This window comes from Symphalangus syndactylus, chromosome 3, assembly GCF_028878055.3.
Source record: "Symphalangus syndactylus isolate Jambi chromosome 3, NHGRI_mSymSyn1-v2.1_pri, whole genome shotgun sequence".
Classification (NCBI taxonomy): Eukaryota; Metazoa; Chordata; class Mammalia; order Primates; family Hylobatidae; genus Symphalangus; species Symphalangus syndactylus.
In genome coordinates, this window is record NC_072425.2 from 52,254,525 (window position 1) to 52,277,253 (window position 22,729).

Sequence of the window (22,729 nt, forward strand, 5' to 3'; positions counted from 1 at the left end):
TCTCCGTGACCCCCAGTCAGTTTGTGGCTTCTCCCAGGTTATCACAGAACTCTGCATATTTCTGTGTAGCAAGCCCTACCATGTATTCTAGTTGCTTGTTTGCTGCTTTTCCTGCTGACTTAGAGGCTATAAATGTTCCTTGAGGGAAGAAACTGAAGTTTGCTTATCTGAGTTTACATGTCTGAAGTCCTGGCACAGAACTGGCGCTCAATAAACTTTTACTAAATGAGTGAATGCTAGTAACATTGTATTCACAGGTCATAACTTTTCAAGGAAAGTTGTTCTTCACAAAATAATTTTCTGTAGTACAAAGCATCAAAGTGTACCATTAATGAAAGTATGAATCTCCAAGATTCTCTAAATTTAGACATATGATATCTATCCAGCTTACTTCTCAATATCTTGTTAACTTGCCACACAATACAAAACAAATCAATGTCTGTTGTTTCATTATTATATATTTTAAAGTCTTTAAAAAGTTTTATTGTATCCTTGAAGCCATAAAACCAACAATTTATATCAACTCAAGCCAGACAATATCACAACTAAATTTAAGATAATTCACATTCAAATAAAAACTTCAGTATTCAAGTCTTAGTTTATTTAAGCTTTGATTTGAAAGGTTCTAAAACAATTGACTGGAAAAGAAAACAAATTGGTATTCTTTCATTTTCTATTTTAATAAAATATATATCCATATTTGTTAAATTTTTAGCTTAAAGGAGAAAAGTTAATTTGATTGGTAAAAGCACCAAGGAGGAATTTTTTTAAAGTGACTCTTTAAAAAAATCTTCAAAGTTGCTTGTATGGTATCTACAATACCACTTTAACTTTTAAAACCCAATTTCAATATTAAAGTAATTTTATAAAGTTTCCTTCATTCAGCAAACAAAAGTATCTTTTACTATCAACCTCAAAAACTATAAATCAAATTTACTTTTATATGCAGCAGTTTTTCTTATATGTAACTAAAATAAAGGGGAGAAAAAAACCCAAATGACAAAACTATAAAATAATTTATGCTAAAACTAATTTTTACACTGGAAATATATATTATACTGGCTATATATTAATTATGGTATTAGGGCAGTATTTTTAATCCTCATAAAATTAACAACATGGACTATGTTTTCATTTGGTGTTCTATTTCATTCAAAAAGCAGATTGTTTAATCTCCTGGGAAATCACCAAAATGAAAAGGATGACTTTATAACTGTATCATTTTTCATAAACTAATATTCACCAAAACATGAATGTTTATTACACAATAGTAAAATGACACAAGTTTATAGTCAATTAGTTGAAGCAGACTGAGCGTAGCAGTTACAACAAATATCTTAAGCACAGTTCTCTAGTACAACACACTGCATTTCACCCTAGAGAAAGAATGCTGGCAAAGATCTCTACCACATGGAAACTGTTCTTAAAGCTGCTGGGCCCTGAAATTTTACTCAGCAGTTTGAAATCAAGCCATAGCTTTTCTCATTCACCCTTCCACTTGGGGCTAATGCACAGACATGAACATCTATTGAGGAAAACCACAAAAAACTTCAAAACAGCTACAACGGTAGGCTTACTTTTCATATATTATTTTAAATATTGTTTGTTAAAGTGCGACTGACTCATCTAATAGTCTTAATAAATGTAAAGGCCATCTCTGGTTTAAGTTTCAGTTACCTCAAACAATTAATTTTTAAGAAGTATTTATGTATATCATCGCATAAATTTAACATCCATGCAGGCAAGAATAGGGTGCTGCAAAAGTCACAAATCCATTATATTCTTCATTTTCAACCTCTGGATTTTTGACAAACTGGCATCTATAATGCAGCATCAGCAACTCTAAGTGATTCTGTTTGAAGTTACTTAAGAAAAAGTCTGAAATGTGTACCCACCAGAGAAAATCCATTGATGAGCCTAAAGGAATCCTTTCTATTACATTCCTCAAAGTTCTTTGATTAAAGTTCGGTATTTCCTCCAGCCTGCAATACTATTCTTTCAGTTTTCATAGTTTAAATTAAAAATACAATACTATTAACTAAAAATTGTGATCACCTATTAAAATTACAAAACTAAGAAAATTAAAAACTTATGGCTTTTCCTATATTCTGTACCACTTAAAGGTGTTAATGACTACTTTTCATAATGTTAAATTTAAGTTTTAAAACTTTTCTTGGAACCTGTTTCTGTTCATAGCAATATAAATCAAGAGTTCTTATAAAGTAGCTCAGTGGAAATATGATATTTTTAACTCACATGAGACAGGATCTTGGGACTTTATTTTAACTATTTATACTACAGGTATCCTAAGAATATTTCAATTAAATATTAGTATGTCTGTTGAAGGCACTTAATTATTAAGAAACTTAAAATTATCAGTCTTTCTTGAATTTCTGATAGAGAAGAAGTAAAACTATTTTCCAAAACTATTTTTCAGAATGTTCACTGATACGTAAAAACTGCTAGCATCTAATTAAAGATCACTAAGGGTTAAATACTGTTCTCTGGCCCTTACTGCGCACACCCTGCCAAAACATCCTCTAAGCTTTTAAATATTGCTTCGATGGTCTGAATTTTTATTTCCAGGGAAAAAGAGAGTTTTGTCCCACAGTCAGCAGACCACTAGTTTATTAACTTCCAGTCACCTTGATTTTTGCTAAAATGAAGACTCTGAAGTCTACACTTCTCCTGTTACTGTTTGTGCCTCTGATAAAGCCAGCACCACCAACTCAGCAGGACTCACGCATTATCTATGATTATGGAACAGATAATTTTGAAGAATCCATATTTAGCCAAGATTATGAGGATAAATACCTGGATGGAAAAAATATTAAGGTACTTTATTTCTACTTTAAATTTAGCTTCTAAAATACTGCGCATTTAAATGCATGTTTTTGTTTTTCCTGAATGTGTCTGATAAGGTAAGGGGAAGGGAAAAATCACTTTAAATGATTCAAACGAATTCATAATAATTGTCCCTAAGATTATATTTTTAGAATACGTATGCTTTTCAAATTAATAAATGGTACCTATGGTAACCAAACAGTATCTATAGTAACCAAAAAATAAAACTTAAAGAAAACTAGACTTTAAGATGATCCCTGACCAGTTGCAATTTATATATTAAGTAATATTACACAATGCCCTATACTTGCAATGTGTTGCCTCAAAAATAAATTAGCAGAAATGTGTATTTGGAGAAATAAAGATGAATTATCAGCTTAAGGTTATTATTATAGAAAACAATTTTAAGAAAATAAATAGAAGAGTACTGGTTATTTTGATATCAATAGCATTCCACAATAATTTATATACGCCATCTACATAGAGTACCAAAAACCTACTCAATATAGGACTTTCTTTTTAAATCAATTTTAACAGTTTAGACCCTCTATCAATTGGTACCAAGTAACTGTAACTGTCATTGAGTTAACACTGCAAGGGTGACGTTATACCACATCATTCATTCCCCACCTTTATGGGCAAAGTAATTACTTGTGGTTTTCTTGGCACACAGAAACGAATGCTGGGTAAGGAAAAAGTTAACACAGCACATAAGTATCTGTTGCGCACTATGTATGATAATACACATACACATACATACTGGAAAATGAGAAATTCAGCCAAATATATAACAATACTGATTGTTTCAGAAGTTCTTCTCCACTATAAATTGGAGGATAAAGACTTATAAGATTGACCAGTTACAATTGCTACTTTCTCTTTTCTTTTTTGCAGGGGTATACGATGAGCAAATGTTAACACAACAGTTTCTTTCTTTCAGTTAATGGTTTTAATATGATAGCATTATTTTTGCCCATCACTAAGACACAAAGGATAGGTATTACTAATTATAGCTTCAAGTTAAAGAAAAAAAAAGTCCCATCATAACATAGGCTATTGGCTCACTTGGATGATTTGAATCTATTAAAAACACTTTCAAGATTCCCTGATCCCTAAAGAGTTTAGAGATGATTTTTCTCTCTGCTTTTCTCTTTACAGGGCTTTAGAAGTTTCTCTATCTTAATATAAATGCAGGGTCTAAGATATTTGTGGAGTGGAGTAGAATTCAACAGGACTTGATGTGCAAACACAGAGTAGAGGGAGGAAGTTCAACCACCACACAGATGGGATAATGAAGGTGAAGGGCAGAGTCAGGAGTCAAGACCGAGACTAAAATGGAGCATGCTTACAAAGGACAGAAAGAATAGGACACCACACAATACACTGTAATCTAATGGCAGAAAACGTACTCTCCAAGAACAGGAAAGACAGGATCTAAATTATATCTACTCCAATTTCCCCAGAATTAATGGCCTACACCAGTGGCCCGAGCATGGTAGGTAAGGTAAGCTGGAATAAAAGGGCTCCAAGAGCCAGGGCTTAATGGAGGGATATAGGTAATTAAAGGGTCACCCCAAGAAGAGACTTAAAGACCTTAATCGGTAGTTTATACTTGTGACAAGGCTGGAGCTCTAGTCTTACTCAAAATGGTAGAATCTGAATGAGAAACTCAGTTCAGACAAGACCCCTGAGGAATAGTTTCACCTCAGAAAAACTTCCATTCCAATTCAGGGAATTCTCACCTAGCTTTCATTTGGAATTTCAGGATGTTCAACATTTATTAAGCACTGAGTATAGCTACTGGCGATATAAAAATAAAAACACCCAGTTCTTTTACTCAAGGAGCTCATAGTCTAGAATAAAAACAAGCTAAAAAAATACTTACATTGTAATTTAATAGATGATAAAATGGAAATATGTATGAAAGCCTAATGGAGCAAAAAAGAAATGCCACTAATTGTAACTACGAGAAGGTGTCTGTGATCCCTCCGTTTTACAGTCAAACACAGACTTAATGAAGTTAGGTAACAAACTTTTATTTTTCCAATAGGAAAAAGAAACTGTGATAATACCCAATGAGAAAAGTCTTCAATTACAAAAAGATGAGGCAATAACACCATTACCTCCCAAGAAAGAAAATGATGGTAAGTATCATCTAAATATTTTTTAAATGGATCTTTTAAAAATAGCTATAATGGACTTTATTCCTTGTGGTAATCAAAAACTGACTCAAGATACAGTAAATACAAACAGTGGAATTTTATTTCCAATGATAAAATCAAACAGGTATACTGGGAGTGCATGCCATTTGCCATCCCACATTATGAGTGAGAAATGTGGAGCAAGAACTTGTGAGAACAACCAAAGCTTAGGCAAGCTTAGCCTCCACAAAGTGTGGTTTCTGTCCATATAAAATCTATTTGAGAAATACTTAAACACGTATTATTTGCAAAATACAATGTACAGCCTCAATATACGGTAAATATAATTATTGCCTTTAAGAAACTCACAGAACAGAAACACACATATACATCAATAATTATCATGTACATTTCAACTAAAACAGAAAACTTGTCATGAAATAACAAATTACAAGTCCTACTTAATAATTCCTGTGTACTTGGTTTACTCTTACTTTATCACAGAACATTATTTCACATGAAAACATGACAAAAACCACATATTAATTTCTATATTTCTACAATAAAATAAAAATGAACCATAACAGAAAATAAAGCTTAAAAAACAAGAAGTATGATAGTAAAAATAGATTTGAATAAATTTAAAGACATCCCAGGCTGGGTGTGGTGGCTCACGCCTGTAATCCCAGTACTTTGGGAGGCTGAGGTGGGTAGATCACGAGGTCAGGAGTTCAAGACCAGCCTGGTCAAGATGGTGAAACCCTGTCTCTACTAAAAACATAAAAAATTAGCCAGGCGTGGTGGCAGGTGCCTGTAATCCCAGCTACTCGGGAAGCTGAGGCAGAGAATTGCTTGAACCCGGGAGGTGGAGGTTGCGGTGAGCCGAGGTCATGCCACTGCACTCCAGCCTGGGCGACAGAGCGAGACTTTGCCTCAAAAAAAAAAAACAAAAAACAAAAAACAAAAGACATCCCTTGTTCTTGGATGGAATGACTCAAAATCATAAAGATGTCAGTTCTTTCTAAATTTATAAATTTTAAACAATCCAACTAAAATTACCAATAAATTTTTTTTATAAAGCTGGAAAAACAGATTCTAGAATTCATACGGAACAACATATAACAAATAACAAGGGAAACAATGAACAATAACAAGTATATGTAGGAATCAGATGTACTACACATTAAAATATATTATAAAACTCTGTACTTTAAAAAGTGTGATACTGGTATATGAATAGACAAAAAGATCAATGAAATAGAATAGAAAATCCAGAAACAGACAAAAATACACATGAAAATTTAGTACATACTAAAGGTACCAACCCAAATCACTGAAGCAAAAATGGTCTTTTTAAAAAATGGTGCTGGGAGAAATAGCTATTTGAAGAGGGGTACATTTAGGTCCATACCTTACACAAAAAATAAACTCCAAATAGATTAGCAATCTGAATGTATAAAATGAAATCATACAAGTACTAGAAAAGAATCTGGGTGCCGGGTGCCTCAAAATCCAGAGACAACAATAGAAAAGAACAAAAAATTTGACCCTAAAAATACCTGTGGCACAGTCAAAGGCAATTAAAAACTGGGAAAAATATTTGTAACATATACTACAGATAATGTCACTAGATAAAGAGATAACAGATAATATAACTAAAAATAAACAACTAGTAACTCTAATTTATAAAGCACTCTCAAAAATCGAGGAAAAGAGATTAACCAAAAATCCACTGGAAAAATGACAGTTCACAAGATGATTTAAATGATTTGACCCAAATAAATGTTCAATCTCACACAGAGACATATAAATTAAAATTACATTGAGATACCATTTTTAACCTATCTGATTGAAAAACACTGAAGTATGACAACACATTAATATATTCCATGAGCAAGGCTATGGGGTAAGACACTCATACACGGCAGCAGGAAGGCAAATCAACACAATGCTTTTGGACAGGAACTTGGCAATATCTAACAAAATAAAAAATGCATTTACTTTTTGACATAAGAACCAACTTTGAGGATCTTTTTTTTTTGAGACAGAGTCTCGCTCTCAGGCTGGGGTGCAGCAGTACAATCTTGGCTCACTGCAACCTCTGCCATTTGGGCTCAAGCAATTCTCCTGCCTCAGCCTCCCAAGTAGCTGGGATTACAGGCACACGCCACCACGCCAGGCTAATTTTTGTATTTTTAGTAGAGACAGGTTTCACCATGTTGGTCAGGCTAGTCTTGAACTCCTGACCTCAAGTGCCTCGGCCTCCCAAAGTGCTGGTATTACAGGCGTGAGCCACCGCTCCCAGCCAACTTTGAGAAATTTACCTTGATGATGTACTCCAAAATAAAATACAAATGCAAAATCACTAAAGCATTGCATGCAATTGCAAAATATCAGAAATAATTTAACTGCCCAAACACTGAAGAGTAGTTGAATAAACAATGGTAAATCCAACAGAAGAGAATACTACGCAGTTGTAAAAATGAATGAGGAAGATCTCTAAGAACTAACATGGAGTGATTTCCAGGATACACTATGTGGAAAAAAAACCAAAGTGCAAAAGAATATCTATAATATGCTGTCTTTCATGTAAGAAAGAAAAGGATATAAGAAAATGTATATGTATCTGCTTATTTCTGTGAAAATAAATACAGGCTAAAAAGAAATTGGGGGAGGGGGATGGCAGTTCCTGCGTATACACTTTTTAATGTAGATTTAATTTTTAGAACAATGCTGTTTCGTATAGTCAAAAAACCAAATACGTATATAAATGAAATCAACAAGAATAAGGTAAAAAGAATCCAAATTGGAATACAAACATAAAAACACAAACTTAATTGTACTTCAAATTAATAACTCACCAAAGGAAGAAAAAACTCTAAGTAACTGTTAAACACAGCATTTTCCTATATACCTTCAGGCTAAGGACAAAAAAGAACTACAAACAAATATGAAGTTCCAGTGAGTAGGTTTGTTATGCACAGTGTTATGACTTAGCAATACTGGAACTACTTAATATGTGTGCCAGAACTAAGTAAATATACTGTAAATAATGAGAGCCAGGTTCCTCACTGTCAGAGAAACATTACAAATATGGAAAGGTGGAAGGCTAGAAAGAACACTGTGGAGTTGGTTTGGAATAGAAGATATTAGTATTAACTCAGGGTTTGTGTATATAAAGAGATACAGAAATATAGAAATGTTTATCTCTGTTTATCTCTATGTGTGTGTATGTATACATATGAGTATATGGTATACATATGCATGTATATATGTTTATATCCATATATGTTGCATGTATGTGTATTATCTGTGGAGAAAGAGACAAATAAACACACACATTTATCTCCTAGCTCTCTCTGCTGAAAGAGCCTAGAAGCAACATGATCTCAATTGGCAATGAGCACACCCAGCATCTACATCTTGGTTTCTAATACCATTCTCCACTAAAATAAACCAATGCTGGCCAGGTGTGGTGACTCATGCCTGTAATATCAGCACTTTGGGAGGCCGAGGCGGGTGGACCACCTGAAATTACGAATTTGAGACAAGCCTGGCCAACATGGTGAAACCCTGTCTCTACTAAAAATACAGAAAACATAGCTGGGCATGGTGGCACACGTCTGTAATCCCAGCTACTTGGGAGGCTGAGGCAGGAGCATCACTTGGACTCAGGAGGCAGAGTTGCTGTGAGACGAGATGGCACCACTGCACTCTAGCCTGGGTGACAGGGTGAGACTCTGTCTCAAAAACAAATTAACAAACCAAAAAAAACCCCAATGCTTTCTGAAGAGATAGCTGATTTCAGGGTTGGGGCAGGAAAAACGCAAGGTTAGTTTGGGACATCTTGCTGTGTTAGAAAATAAGGAAGTTCTCAAAGAATAATGGGGGAATTTTGTTTTTTTTTGACAGGTTCTTGCTCTGTTACCCACGCTAGAGTATAGTGGCACGATCATGGCTCACTGCAGTCTTGACCTCCTGGGCTCCAGCAATCCCCCTGCCTCAGCCTCCCAAGTAGTTGGGACTACATGAACGTGCCACCACACCTGGCTAATTTTTGTATTTTTTTGTAGAGATGAGGTTTCACCACGTTGCCCAGGTTGGTCTCAAACTCCTAGACTCAAATGATCCACCTGCCTCAGCCTCTAAAAGTGCTGAGATCACATACGTGAGCCACTGCACCCAGTCTCCCGACAAAATGTTTTTAAATCCATCAAAATATATGAAAGAAATAGATATAAAAGATGTTTACGGGAAAGCCGAGGCGAGAGGACTGCTTAACCTCAGGAGTTTGAGACCAGCTTGGGCAACATAGTGACACTACGTCTCTACAAAAAATTTAACCAAGAAAAAGCCAGGTGTGGTGGCACAAACCTGTAGTCCCAGTTACTTGACAGGCTGAGGCAGGAGGATTGCTTGAGCCCGGGAGGTCGAGGTTTGCAGTGAACCATGATCATGTGACTGTACCCCACCCTGGGTGACAGTGTGAGATCTTGTCTCAAAAAAAAAAATAAAGGTATGTAAGACCTGTACACTGAAATCTAAATAATGCTGTTAAGAGAAACTGAAGAAGACCTATATATAAGGAGAAATGTATTATGTTCAAGGTCTAGAAGACTCAATATCATTAAGATGTCAGTTTTCCCCAAATTTAGAGATTCAACACAATCCCAATCAAAATCCTAATAGGTTTTTTTCATTTAATTAACAAGCTGATTCTAAAATATATATATAAATATAAAGGACCTAGAATAGTCTAAACAACATTGAAGAAGAACAAAGTTGCAGGATTTACACTAACAAGGCTATTATAAAGGTACAGGAATCAAGACACTGCAGTATTGGCATAAAAATGTTAAAGTGGGTCAATAGAACAAAATAAAATCCAGAAACAGGCTAACATGAAGTAACCAACTAGTTCTTGACAATGTGACAACACAATTCAATGGGGAAAGAATAATCCTTTTAAAAAACGGTGCTGAAAGAACCAGACAACTGTAGGAAAATTTTTCAAAAAAGAATCTTAACCCTTCCTGGCACCATATATAAAAATTAGCCCAAAGTATACCCCATACCTAAAGGTTAAGATCTTAAACTATACAACTTCTAGAAGAAAACAAAGTGTCGAATCTTGGCGGTCAGCAAACATTTCTTAAATACAACACAGAAACCATGAATTATCAAGGAACCAACTGTTCTTCATTAAAATTTAAAATGTTTCATTTCCAAAAGGAAAACTAGTAAGAGGAAAAAAAAAAAAAACAAATCGTCAAAGAAAATATATGGATGCCAAACGAGCACATGAAAAGATGCTAACATCATTAGTTATCAGAGAATGCAAATTAAAACACAATGAGATACTATAACATGTCCTACATTTCAATTGCTAAAATTAAAAAGACTGACCATACCAAATATTGGCAAGGATGTGGAGCAGCTGGAACTCTCATATGCTGCTGGTAGGAATGTAAAATGGCACAGTCCTTTGGAAAACAGTTTGACACTTTCTTCAAAAGATAAAGCATACATTTATAATAACACCCAGCCATTCCACTCCTTAGGTACTTACCCAAGAGAAATGAGAGCATTAAGTCCACATAAACTTACACATAAATTTCTTTGAAATAGTGAAAACCTGGAAACAACCCAATGTCCATATGAAATGACAATGTAAATAGCATATATTGAGACAATTGAATACTACTGAGTAATAAAGAAGAATGAACTACTGATAAAGATCGAAAATCAAAACAATAATGCTGAGTAAAAGAGGCCAGAAAAGGGAGTAGATACTACATGATTCTTTAAATATAAAATTCTCCTAAATGCAAACTAATGTATACTGACCAAAAGCAGGTCAGCCATTGCTTGAGGACAAGAGTGGGAGGGAGAGATTACCAAAGGGCAGGAGAAAACTTTTTGGAGTGACAGGTATGTTAATTAACTCACTTGAAGTGAACGTTTCATAGGGGTATACATATGTAAAAATCGTATATGTTGTACAATTTAAATACGTGCAATTAATTGTAAGTCAACTAACCACAAAAAGCTGTAGCAGGAAAAAAAAGTTTGAGAGGGCACTCACTGCCTAATCTGTGACAATTTGATTATGACTCATGGGACACAATTCATATTGATATGAAAATATCAATTAAAATTTCAAAAAATAGGCCGGGCGTTGTGGCTCACACCTCTAATCTTAGCACTTTGGGAGGCTGAGGTGGGCAGATCACCTGAGGTCAGGAGTTCAAAAGCAGCCTGGCCAACATGGTGAAACCCAATCTCTACTAAAAATACAAAAAAATTAGCCGGGCATGGTGGCACATGCCTGTAATCCTGGATACTTGGGAAGCTGAGGCAGGAGAATTGCTTGAACCTGGGAGGTGGAGACTGCAGTGAACCGAGATTGCACCACTGCACTCCAACCCGGGTGACAAAGCGAGACTTCATCCCCAAAAAAAGAAAAAAAAATAAAATTTGACATGTTTATTTAATATATTTAAAATATATCAAAATAGGTCAGGTGTGGTGGCTCACGTCTGTAATCCCAGCATTTTGGGAGACCGAGGCAGGCAGATCACTTGAGGTCATGTTCGAGACCAGCCTGGCCAACATGGTGAAACCTTGTCTATACTAAAAATTAAAAAAAAAAAAAAAAAAAAAAAAAAAAAAAAAAAAAAGCCATGTGTGGTGGCATACGCCAGTAATCCCAGCTACTCAGGAGGCTGAGGCAGAAGAATCGCTTGAACTGGGGAGGTGGAGGTTGCAATGAACCAAGATCACACCACCACACTCCAGCCTGAGCAACAGGGCAAGGCTCTGTTTCAAAAATAAGTGAGTAAATAAATAATAAAATATATCAAAATATATAAAACAAGTTCATATTGATATAAAAAATAAGAAAAGAGTGCTAACTAACAACTGTAGAAGGAATGATGGAATTAGAAAATCACTATTTGGTTAGTCACAAATGATTCAAGTAAGAATCATCAATGGATGCTAAAACTAGTATATGAAAGTACAATGTCACACCAGACATTTAGATTCTCAAAGTACTTCTCCAGAATTACTTATTAGTTATGAAGTGAAAAACATTAACTTTACTCAGTGAGAAACATGGCGCATACTACTTGAACCAAGTGACCAAAGATATTATCAGGAATGGGATAAACAGATATCATGTGCTTTTGGACACACAGCACTGAGGATCCATGGTACTCCTGCCAAAAATGAGAAACCTCTGCCAACTGAAAGGCATTCTGCAGAATAAATGCCCTGAAAAATAAAACTAAACAAACAAACAAAAAAAGCTCTACACTTTTCAAAAACAGGAAAAGGTATAAAAAACAAAGACTAAGGAATGTTCCCAGAGGTATGACAAGTAAATGTAATAAATGACTTGGGGTGCTAAGGGATCCAAACAGTGCCTACGATTACTCTAATTTTCAAGTTAATGGCTTCCTTACTTAACTAGTGGTTACTAAAGTCTAGCTACTGTCACCAATCTGAAATATGTTTCTCACACATCAAACTTAATAAATCAAGCTCATGTTTACCTTAACTCCTGCTTTGTAAATTTTTTTGGTTTTCAAATAAGGAAATGTAACTGTCAATCAATTCAACAATTAAGCAATCACCAGTAAAACAAAATAAAAAGAGATTCTCAAACAACATTCTGGTGAATTATCAAGCACAATATAGGTAACGAGTTACCATGACTATCTTTCTTATGATTCTGTAAAACATCTCTTCAAATTAGAAATAGCATTCATAATAGCAATAATTTTACTACTAGAGGCGAAATATTTTCGAGCTATTGTTCATATTTTTATGATTTTATTTCCCAATTTAGAAATGCCCACGTGTCTGCTCTGTGTTTGTTTAAGTGGCTCTGTATACTGTGAAGAAGTTGACATTGATGCTGTACCACCCTTGCCAAAGGAATCAGCCTATCTTTACGCACGATTCAACAAAATTAAAAAGCTGACTGCCAAAGATTTTGCAGACATACGTAAGTTAAGCTGAAATATGATATTAGTTTTAACTCATATTAGTATTTAACTCATATAAACACAAGTTTCTATACAGTTGCTGCCTATCACATATAGGTTTGTCACTTGAAGTACATAAATATCTAACACGTTTCACGAAAGTCCATTCATTTGTTGGTGAATCATCTTTCCACTTAGATCCTGTGATCTTTCTTTACTGGTGACTTCACTGTCCATGATGACAGCCCATCTAACATATGGGCAACTGTATCTTCTCAACTCCGATACTTCAAGATCCCTTGCTTCAGACACTGAGCAACACCAATATAACTGGGATGCTTCTCCAACCACAATGTTTTATTTTCTACCTGCACTATAAAAACACAGAAACTGCTTTTTCTTACTTTAACTAATGGCTCTTAAACCTGGCTGCATATTAAAAATATCTTGGGAAGTGTTTTGTTTTTTTTTTCCTCCCCTCCTCCCCCACCCCGAGATGGAGTCTTGCTCTGTCGCCCAGGCTGGAGTACAGTGGCGTGATCTTGGCTCACTGCAACCTCTGTCTCCTAGGTTTAAGTGGTTCTCCTGTCTCGGCCTCTCAAGTAGCTGAGGTGCGCGCCACCACACCTGGCTAATATTTGTATTTTTAGTAGAGACGGGGTTTCACCAGGTTGGCCAGGCTGGTCTCGAACTCCTGACCTTGTGATCCGCCCGCCTCGGCCTCCCAAAGTGCTGGGATTACAGGCGTGAGCCACCGCACCCAGCAGGGAAGTATTTTTTAAATACTGATACTAGGTCCTACCTCCCAGGGGTTGTAATTCAGATCTGGGGTAGGGCCCAAGCAACATCATTAAAAACAAACTCCTTGGATGATTCTAATATGGAAATAGTGTTGAGAACAGTGGTATTTAATTCCTTACCAGTCATTATCAATCTTGAACTTCTAGCAAACCTTAACTCAATTAGAGTGTTGCCATAAGCACATCAGAATCCTCCATTTCTGCAGTACCAAATCCCATTCCTAGATCACTAATTTCTTGTCAGTTTTGTAGACTCCTAATATTGTCAAGAGTTCTGAAAAAAATCATACCAAGAAATGCATACTGGCGCCACTACACATTTATGAGATTAACCAAAACCAGATTCATGCTGCCACTGATAGCTCCCAAATGTGGATTGAAGTATAATTGATTCTTGTTATTTGTGGACTCCATGTTTGTGAATACCCACTTGCTAAAATTTATTTATAACCCCAAAATTAATACACATGGTGCTTTCATGGTCATTCTCAGACATGCTCAGAGTGGCAAAAAATTTGAATTACTTGACATGCACATTCCCATCTGAGTTGAACAAGGTAACACTGTCTTCTGGTTCCAGTTCTCATACTGTAAATAAATGCCCTGTTCACAGTCTATTTAATGACATGTTTTTCACATTTTTGTGCTTTGTGTTTATGATTTTGCTGTTTATTGATTTTTGGTTTTTTTGGGTTTTATTTGAGACAGGGTCTTGCTCTGTCGCCCAGGCTGAAGTGCAGTGGTATGATCTCGGCTCACTGCAGCCTCTGCCTCCTGGGTTCAAGGGATTCTTGTCCCTCAGTCTCCGAGTAGCTGAGACTACAGGCATGTGCCACCACACCTGGTTACTTTTTTTATTGTAATTTAACTTAATTTAATTTATTTTTTGAGATGGAGTCTTACTCTGTCGCCCAGGCTGGAGTGCAGTGGTGCGATCTTGGCTCACTGCAAGCTCTGCCTCCCAGGTTCACGCCATTCTCCTGCCTCAGCCTCCCGAGTAGCTGGGACTACAGGGGTCCGCCACCATGCCCAGCTAATTTTTTTTTTTTTTTTTTTGTATTTTTAGTAGAGACGGGGTTTCACCGTGTTAGCCAGGATGGTCTTGATCTCCTGACCTTGTGATCTGCCCACCTCAGCCTCCCAAAGTGCTGGGATTACAGGTGTGAGCCACTGCACCTGGCCTGATTTTGCTGTTTAACATGACCCAACACATGGTGCTGAAGTGACATCTAACATCCCCAAGCACAAAAAGACTGTGACATGCCTACAGGGAAAATATGTTAGATAAGGTTTGTTCAGGCATGAGTTATAGTGCAATATTAATGATTCAACAATATATATTAAGCCAAGTGTCCTTAAGCAAAAACACATAAAGTTATGTACTAATAGTTGATGGAAATGTGTGACCAGAGGCTCACAGGAACATAACCCTGTATTTCTCCTAGGAATAATGGTTCAGTATTTACAAATTCAGCACTTGTGGTAATTTTATAGAACATGATTCCTGTGAATAAGAAGCAATTGTATTTCCTAATTATCCCAGATATAAGTGATGCACACGCAAGTACGCGCACACACACACACACACACACACACACTGAATTTCTCTCTCAATCTGTGTCACTCTAACAAATCAGGGAACATCTTTGTCTTTGTTGTTGTTAAGTGGTAAGGCATAGAGAGATTAAGATAACATACTCAGAATCACAACGCAACATGCCAGCAAAAAAGTCAAAAAATATTACATGATTCCAATCAAATGTAATGCTTCCTTTCCATGATTTGCAACAAGAATTTCTTTCAAACTGCCTGACCATCCTGAGGAATTTGAACAGAGAAAGATGAAAAGACTCGATTAACTTTAAGATCACTTTCAAACCTGAGATTCTAGGACTCCAGTCAGAAAGGGAATCAATTTCAGGCACAAAGAGGTGTTCAGTGATCATTGCACAAAACTTTACTGGGCTATGAATTGTAGACAGTCTATCAGGCACTAAAAATGAAAGATGCTTGAGTGATCTGTTAAACAAATGCTTTTCTTCAGTCCATACAATAAGAATTTTACTTATGTAGTTGTTTTTTATATTTTTTCCCTCTAGCTAACTTAAGAAGACTCGATTTTACAGGAAATTTGATAGAAGATATAGAAGATGGTACTTTTTCAAAACTTTCTCTGTTAGAAGAACTTTCACTTGCTGAAAATCAACTACTAAAACTTCCAGTTCTTCCTCCCAAGCTCACTTTATTTAATGCAAAATACAACAAAATCAAGAGTAGGGGAATCAAAGCAAACGCATTCAAAGTAAGTATTTTATAGTAAAACTAAGCATAGTATGAGTGATAAGATGATAGATAAAAGAGAAACTTTGGTCTAGAATTGTATTTTGATTACACTTAAAAATTATTTTGATTTAATAAATGAAGACATTATTTACATAATAAATAACCATCCTATTAGGCTCATTCAGCCTATCTTATACCCGTATCTCAGTTAAAATACATAACCTTTATTTTATTTCATGGGACTATTTTGTTTCTCATTATTTCACTTGTTCACACAGCAAATATTTATTTAGGCAGACATGGTTGGCCCTCTCATGGCACTTACAGTCTACGAAAGCTCAAAATGGGACATTTCCTGTGTTTCTTTTTCCTTACAATGTTAGCAAATTATAAATACCACAAAAAAAAGATCCAAAAGTAAATACTGAATTTAACTTTTAATATTTAAAAATATTAGACTGTGAAATTCTATAGGGAGATTTTCCTTTGAATTTCATGAAAGCATGTAATATAAAATTTTATATGTAGTAAGAATTAAATACATTTCTTAACAATTCAAGCAAATATTCTGTAGGAAAAAGGGAAAGTAATCTACTTCAGTTTAGGTAGACAATTTGTCTCAAAATGCATGGTCTACAGAAGTAATCACTTTAGCCCAGGATTTCCATAGCTCTGATGTAATCATTCCCCAGATAAAATGATGATCATGCCACTGCTGGTAACAGACATAACCTCATTCAAAAGGCAAGGTTTCTTGCTTCTAAAGGTACCTTTGGAAACTATCAAATATTCATTATCATAAAGTTTATGATAATCACACACAGGTAAATTCTGTCAAAAAATGTACAATCTGTTAGAAAGTGTAGAAATAGTCCATTTTTTCATTTTTCATTACAATTAAGGTATCTTTTTTCAACTTTAAGGGACATTTTAAAGTTACATCAGAGTTCATCTGATGTTTCTTATAAGGAACTCAGAAGTTAAGAGACTCTTAGACGACTTTTTAAAAGCAGATACACCTGTTTTTTGCTTTTTTTTTTTGAGATGGAGTCTTGCTCTGTCACCCAGGCTGAAGTGCAGTGGCGCAATCTTGGCTTACTGCAACCTCCGCCTCCCAGGTTCAAGCAATTCTCCTGCCTCAGCCTCCCAAATAGCTGGGACTACAGGCACACACCACCACGCCTGGCTAATTTCTGTACTTTTAGTAGAGACGGGCGTTGGCGAGGCTGGTCTCGAAATCCTGACCTCAGGTGATCTGCCCACCTCGGCCTCCCAAAGTGCTAGGATTACAGGCGTGAGCCACCATGCCTGGCCTTTTTTTTTGTTTTAAAGTTGTAATTTGAAAGCATTAATTTGAGTTGGTCACTCTTTGAATAACAGACATGTTAAAGACCTACAAAAGCTGACCAGGACAGGTTCAGTGGCTCACGCCTATAATCCCAGCACTTTAGGAGGCTGAGGCAGGCGAATCACTTGAGGTCAGGAGGTCAGGACCAGCCTGGCCAACATGGTGAAACTCCGTCTCTACTAAAAATACAAAAATTAGCTAGGCGGGGTGATGGGCGCCTGTAGTCCCAGCTGCTCGGGAGGCTGAGGCACGAGAATCGCTTGAACCTGGGAGGCAGAGGTTGCAGTGAGCGGCTGAGATTGCACCACTGCACTCCAGCCTGGGCCACAGAGCAAGACTCAGTTTCCAAAAAAAAAAAAAAAAAAAAAAAAAGGAGCTGATCAACATTTCACAAAAAGAACATTTGAATATTCTGGGGTTTAGACAGGAATTACAGAAGGGATTTATGACAAGTCAGTATGAAAATAATAAACTCGGCCAGGTGCAGTGGCTCATGCCTGTAATCCTAGGGGATTTGGGAGGCTGAGGCAGGCGGATTGCCTGAGCTCAGGAGTTTGAGACCAGCCAGGCAACATGGTAAAACCCTGTCTCTACTAAAATACAAAAAATTAGCTGGGCGTGGTGGTGGGCACCTGTAGTCCCAGCTACTCGGGAGGCTGAGGCAGGAGAATTGCTTGAACCTGGGAGGCAGAGGTTGCAGTGAGCTGAGATCGTGCCACTGCACTACAGCCTGGGCAACAGAGTGAGACTCCATCTCTAAAAAAAAAAAAAAAGAAAAGAAAACAATAAACTCAGCTGCCCCGTAGCTTTGTTTAATGTCCTAAGCTGCTACAGTCACTAGTAGAATTAGGTTATTCTAACTCATGTAAATGAGACTCACTGGAAAGACAAGAGCTTGATGCCCATATGGTAGAAGGGTAGGGTGCTTAAGAAAGTATTAAAATAGCAACACAGAAAAGAATTAGCAAAATCTAGCACAGGATGCATATTGAAGATAAGGTAAAAGAGTAATGTCAGGGGAAATTACCATTATACACAATAATGGGTTACTGATCATGAAGAAAAATCCAACATTAAGCCCTTAGGGAAAAAACCTGCACCAAGCTAACTGTTTACCAAACTACTTTGGGAAACATCTTGCTAAGCACACATTTTTTTTTTTCTTGAGATGGAGTCTCGTTCTGTGGCCCAGGCTGGAGTGCAGTGGCACAATCTCGGCTCACTGCAACCTCCACCCCCTGGGTTCAAGCAATTCTCCTGCCTCACTCAGGCTCCCTAGTAGCTGGGATTATAGGCATGCACTACCACACCGCTTAATTTTTGTATTTTTAGTAGAAATGGGGGTTTCACCATGTTGGCCAGGCTGGTCTCGAACTCCTGACCTCAAGTGATCCACCCGCATTGACCTCTCAAAGTACTGGGATTACAGGTGTGAGCCACCACGCCCAGCCAAGCACACACATTTCTTTCTTTTTTTTTTTTTTCTTTTTGAGATGAGTCTCGCTCTGTCACCCAGGCTGTAGCACAGTGGTGCGATCTCAGCTCACTGCAAGCTCTGCCTCCTGGGTTCACAGCATTCCCCTGCCTCAGCCTCCTGAGCAGCTGGGACTACAGGCACCCACCACCACGCCTGTCTAATTTTTTGTATTTTTTTAGGCCGAGCACGGTGGCTCACACCTGTAATCCCAGCACTTTGGGAGGCTGAGGCGGGCAGATCACGAGGTCAGGAGATCGATACCATCCTGGCTAACACGGTGAAACTCCGTCTGTACTAAAAAAATACAAGCACACACATTTCTAAGAAGTAACCACTTAGCTAGAAATTGGTGGAACTGAGATGGGAAACTCCAGAGGTACAGGAGAGGTTACGGCAGCACCAGGGTCAAAATTCAATCCCACGTAGGGACTCACCTCATTAGCTCCTATCAAACACAAAGAGTACCAGAAGTTGGCATTACAGCTGGATATTCAGAGACCAGATGAATGGACAGAAATGTGGGGTATGCGGCAGAGCTCCGCTGGCCATCATAAAGGATCAAAATACACTACACTTGAAGTCAGAAAAAGAACCCAAACAAGAAACTATCATATGAACAATTGATACAATTGATGTATTTATATCAATATGCAAGTCGGTATGTATAGACATATACTCATATGCACATATATATTGCTTGAATCCTGTGAAAGAATGTACAGAACCTCAATAACACTCACACGAAATTTTCCTTACAGAAACTAAATAACCTCACCTTCCTCTACTTGGACCATAATGCCCTGGAATCCGTGCCTCTTAATTTACCAGAAAGTCTACGTGTAATTCATCTTCAGGTATGATGGTTCCTTTCACAATATCTGACTCTAATTACCTATGAGTCAAAATCTTGTGACTCATTGGGAACCTCACTTATTCACATACAAATTTTGGTTAGATCACTGTAGTAGTGTGATAGCTAAATGCCTGCCTATCAAAAAGATTAATAACTAGGCTCATGAACTTTCTTCCCAGAAGTCCAGATTCCATCCAGAGCATAAAAAGTAGACCAGCACAGTAGGTGTGAAGTCTGCTCTTGATTGTATTTGTCTCCAGGTGTACATTTGAGTATTTCCTAATTAATTTGACACAAGGATTTGAAGTGAGCGGGCACTCAGACCTCTGACTTAGGTTTCCTTTACCCATTATATAGCATATGTAAGGTTGATTTCAGATTTCTGAACAATTTTTCCCTCTTTTTTTTTCAGTTTAACAACATAGCTTCAATTACAGATGACACATTCTGCAAGGCTAATGACACCAGTTACATCCGGGACCGCATTGAAGAGATACGCCTGGAGGGCAATCCAATCGTCCTGGGAAAGCATCCAAACAGTTTTATTTGCTTAAAAAGATTGCCGATAGGGTCATACTTTTAACCTCTATCAGTACGACATATAAATGAAAGCACACCTACACTAATAGTCTGTCTCAACAATGTGTAAAGGAACTTAAGTATTGGTTTAATATTAACTTTGTATCCCATTTTGAAGGAATTTGATATTTTAAGCAAGGATGTTCAAAATCTTACATATAATAAGTAAAAAGTAAGACTGAATGTCTACGTTCGAAACAAAGTAATATGAAAATATTTAAACAGCATTACAAAATCCTAGTTTATACTAGACTACCATTTAAAAATCATGTTTTTATATAAATACCTAAATTTGAGATGCATTATTCCTATTACTAATGATGTAAGTAAGAGGATAAATCCAAGAAACTTTCAACTCTTTGTCTTTCCTGGCCTTTACTGGATCCCAAAAGCATTTAAGGTACATGTTCCAAAAACTTTGAAAAGCTAAATGTTTCCCATGATCGTTCATTCTTCTTTTATGATTCATACATTATTCCTTATAAAGTAAGAACTTTGTTTTCCTCCTATCAAGGCAGCTATTTTATTAAATTTTCACTTAGTCTGAGAAATAGCAGATAGTCTCGTATTTAGGAAAACTTTCCAAATAAAATAAATGTTATTCTCTGATAAAGAGCTAATACAGAAATGTTCAAGTTATTTTACTTTCTGGTAATGTCTTCAGTAAAATATTTTCTTTATCTAAGTATTAACATTCTAAGTCTACCAAAAAAAGTTTTAAAGTCAAGCAGGCCAAAACCAATATGCTTATAAGAAATAATGAAAAGTTCATCCATTTCTGAGAGGGTAACCATAAAGTTCTCTATGGCAAAGTCGTTCAAATATGAGATAACTGCAAAATATTTTCCTTTTATACTATAGAAATGAGAATCTCATCAATAAATTAGTTCAAACATAAGATGAAAACAGAATATTCTGTGGTGCTAGTGCACACTACCTTCCCACCCATACACATCCATGTTCACTGTAACAAACTGAATATTCACAATAAAGCTTCTGAGTAACACTTTCTGATTACTCATGATAAACTGACATGGCTAACTGCAAGAATCAAATCTTCTATCTGAGAGTAATAGTTTATGATGACTCAGTGCTGCCAGAGTAAAGTTTCTAAAATAACATTCCTCTCGCTTGTACTCTACTAAAAGTATTAGTCTACACATTACATTGAAGTTAAACACAAAATTATCAGTGTTTTAGAAACATGAGTCTGGACTGTGTAAATAAAAGTACAAACATTATTTCCACCATAAAGTATGTATTGAAATCAAGTTGTCCCTGTGTACAGAATACGTACTTATTCCCATTTTTAAGCATTTGCTTCTGTTTTGTTCCCTACCTAGAATGTCAGATGTTTTTTAATTATCTCCCCATTTGTCAAAGTTGACCTCAAGATAACATTTTTCATTAAAGCATCTGAGATCTAAGACCACAATTATTATTCTAACAATGATTATTAGCTCATTCACTTATTTTGATAACTAATGATCACAACTATTATACTACTTTCTCGTTATTTTGTGTGCATGCCTCATTTCCCTGACTTAAACCTCACTGAGAGCGCAAAATGCAGCTTTATACTTTATACTTTCAATTGCCTAGCACAATAGTGAGCACATTTGAATTGAATATACAATAAATATTGCAAAATAAAATCCATCTAAATAGAACGGTTCTGTTTTATTTGGAAAAATTGAATCTTTAAACTATCATAATCTTGAATGCCTGTCATCTTTCTAGTTTTCAGAAAAATAATGTATTCCTATATTATTTTTATGATAAAACTTATGGAGCAAAACACCATAAAATAACTCTCAAATTAAGAAAAAATTCAAAAGTCAGTAGTTTTAGATAAGATAATGAGAAGGGAGAAAGAACATTGGTAAAAGGTATGAATTCCAGAATTAAAGAAATAATTTGGGGATTTCTAGATAAGAGGATATGAACATGCATACCTTACACCTTCATATACACAACCTTAAATCACAAATAAAACAAAATAAACAATACAAATTATACCACCAAGATCCAGAAGATATCAGACGAAATAATTAGAGAAAGTAAAAAATATGCTGTCTCCATTATATTCACAATGTTTCATTCTTGACACTAATAATTAAAGAGGCTTTAAATTTTTAAATAATTTACTTCTTACTAACATTCCCGAAAAAAACTAAAGACATACATAAATGGAAAGATGTCTTGTGTTTATGGATGGTAAGATTTAACGTTTTAAGACAACAATACTATCCAATATGATATGCAGACTGAACACAGTTGCCATCAAAATCTCAATGATGCATTCACCGAAATAAAATGGAACTTCAAGAGACCCCCAAATAAACAGAAGAATCTTGAAAATATGAATAAAGATAGAAGACTCACATTTCCTAACTTCAACATTTACAACAAA

At 36.1% G+C, this 22,729-nt stretch overlaps 2 protein-coding genes across 5 annotated transcripts in view; one reads left to right on the top strand and one right to left on the bottom strand.

Moving 5' to 3' along the window:
- Positions 1–22,729, bottom strand: part of CENPP (centromere protein P) — a 289,893-nt gene that overhangs the window by 198,172 nt on the left and 68,992 nt on the right. The window lies entirely within an intron of this gene.
- OGN (osteoglycin) lies at positions 1,364–22,679 on the top strand. Of its 2 annotated transcripts, none has more exons than XM_055271952.1 (7): positions 1,364–1,567; positions 2,668–2,835; positions 4,895–4,988; positions 12,838–12,996; positions 15,876–16,078; positions 19,643–19,738; positions 20,150–22,679. In XM_055271952.1, exons 1-7 carry the CDS (start codon positions 1,388–1,390, stop codon positions 20,318–20,320), a joined length of 1,071 nt encoding a protein of 356 aa, XP_055127927.1. In that variant the 5' UTR covers positions 1,364–1,387; the 3' UTR covers positions 20,321–22,679. The 2 variants fall into 2 exon arrangements, with proteins under 2 accessions (XP_055127927.1, XP_055127928.1); XM_055271953.1 differs by having other exon boundaries at positions 1,441–1,567; positions 2,587–2,835.

Coding starts and splice junctions, on each gene's coding strand:
- OGN (XM_055271952.1), top strand. CDS start 1,388: ATGCTGGCAAAGATCTCTACCACATGGAAACTGTTCTTAAAGCTGCTG. Junction 1,568..2,667: donor ACTTCAAAACAGCTACAACG/GTAGGCTTACTT, acceptor GCTAAAATGAAG/ACTCTGAAGTCTACACTTCT. Junction 2,836..4,894: donor TGGATGGAAAAAATATTAAG/GTACTTTATTTC, acceptor TTTTTCCAATAG/GAAAAAGAAACTGTGATAAT.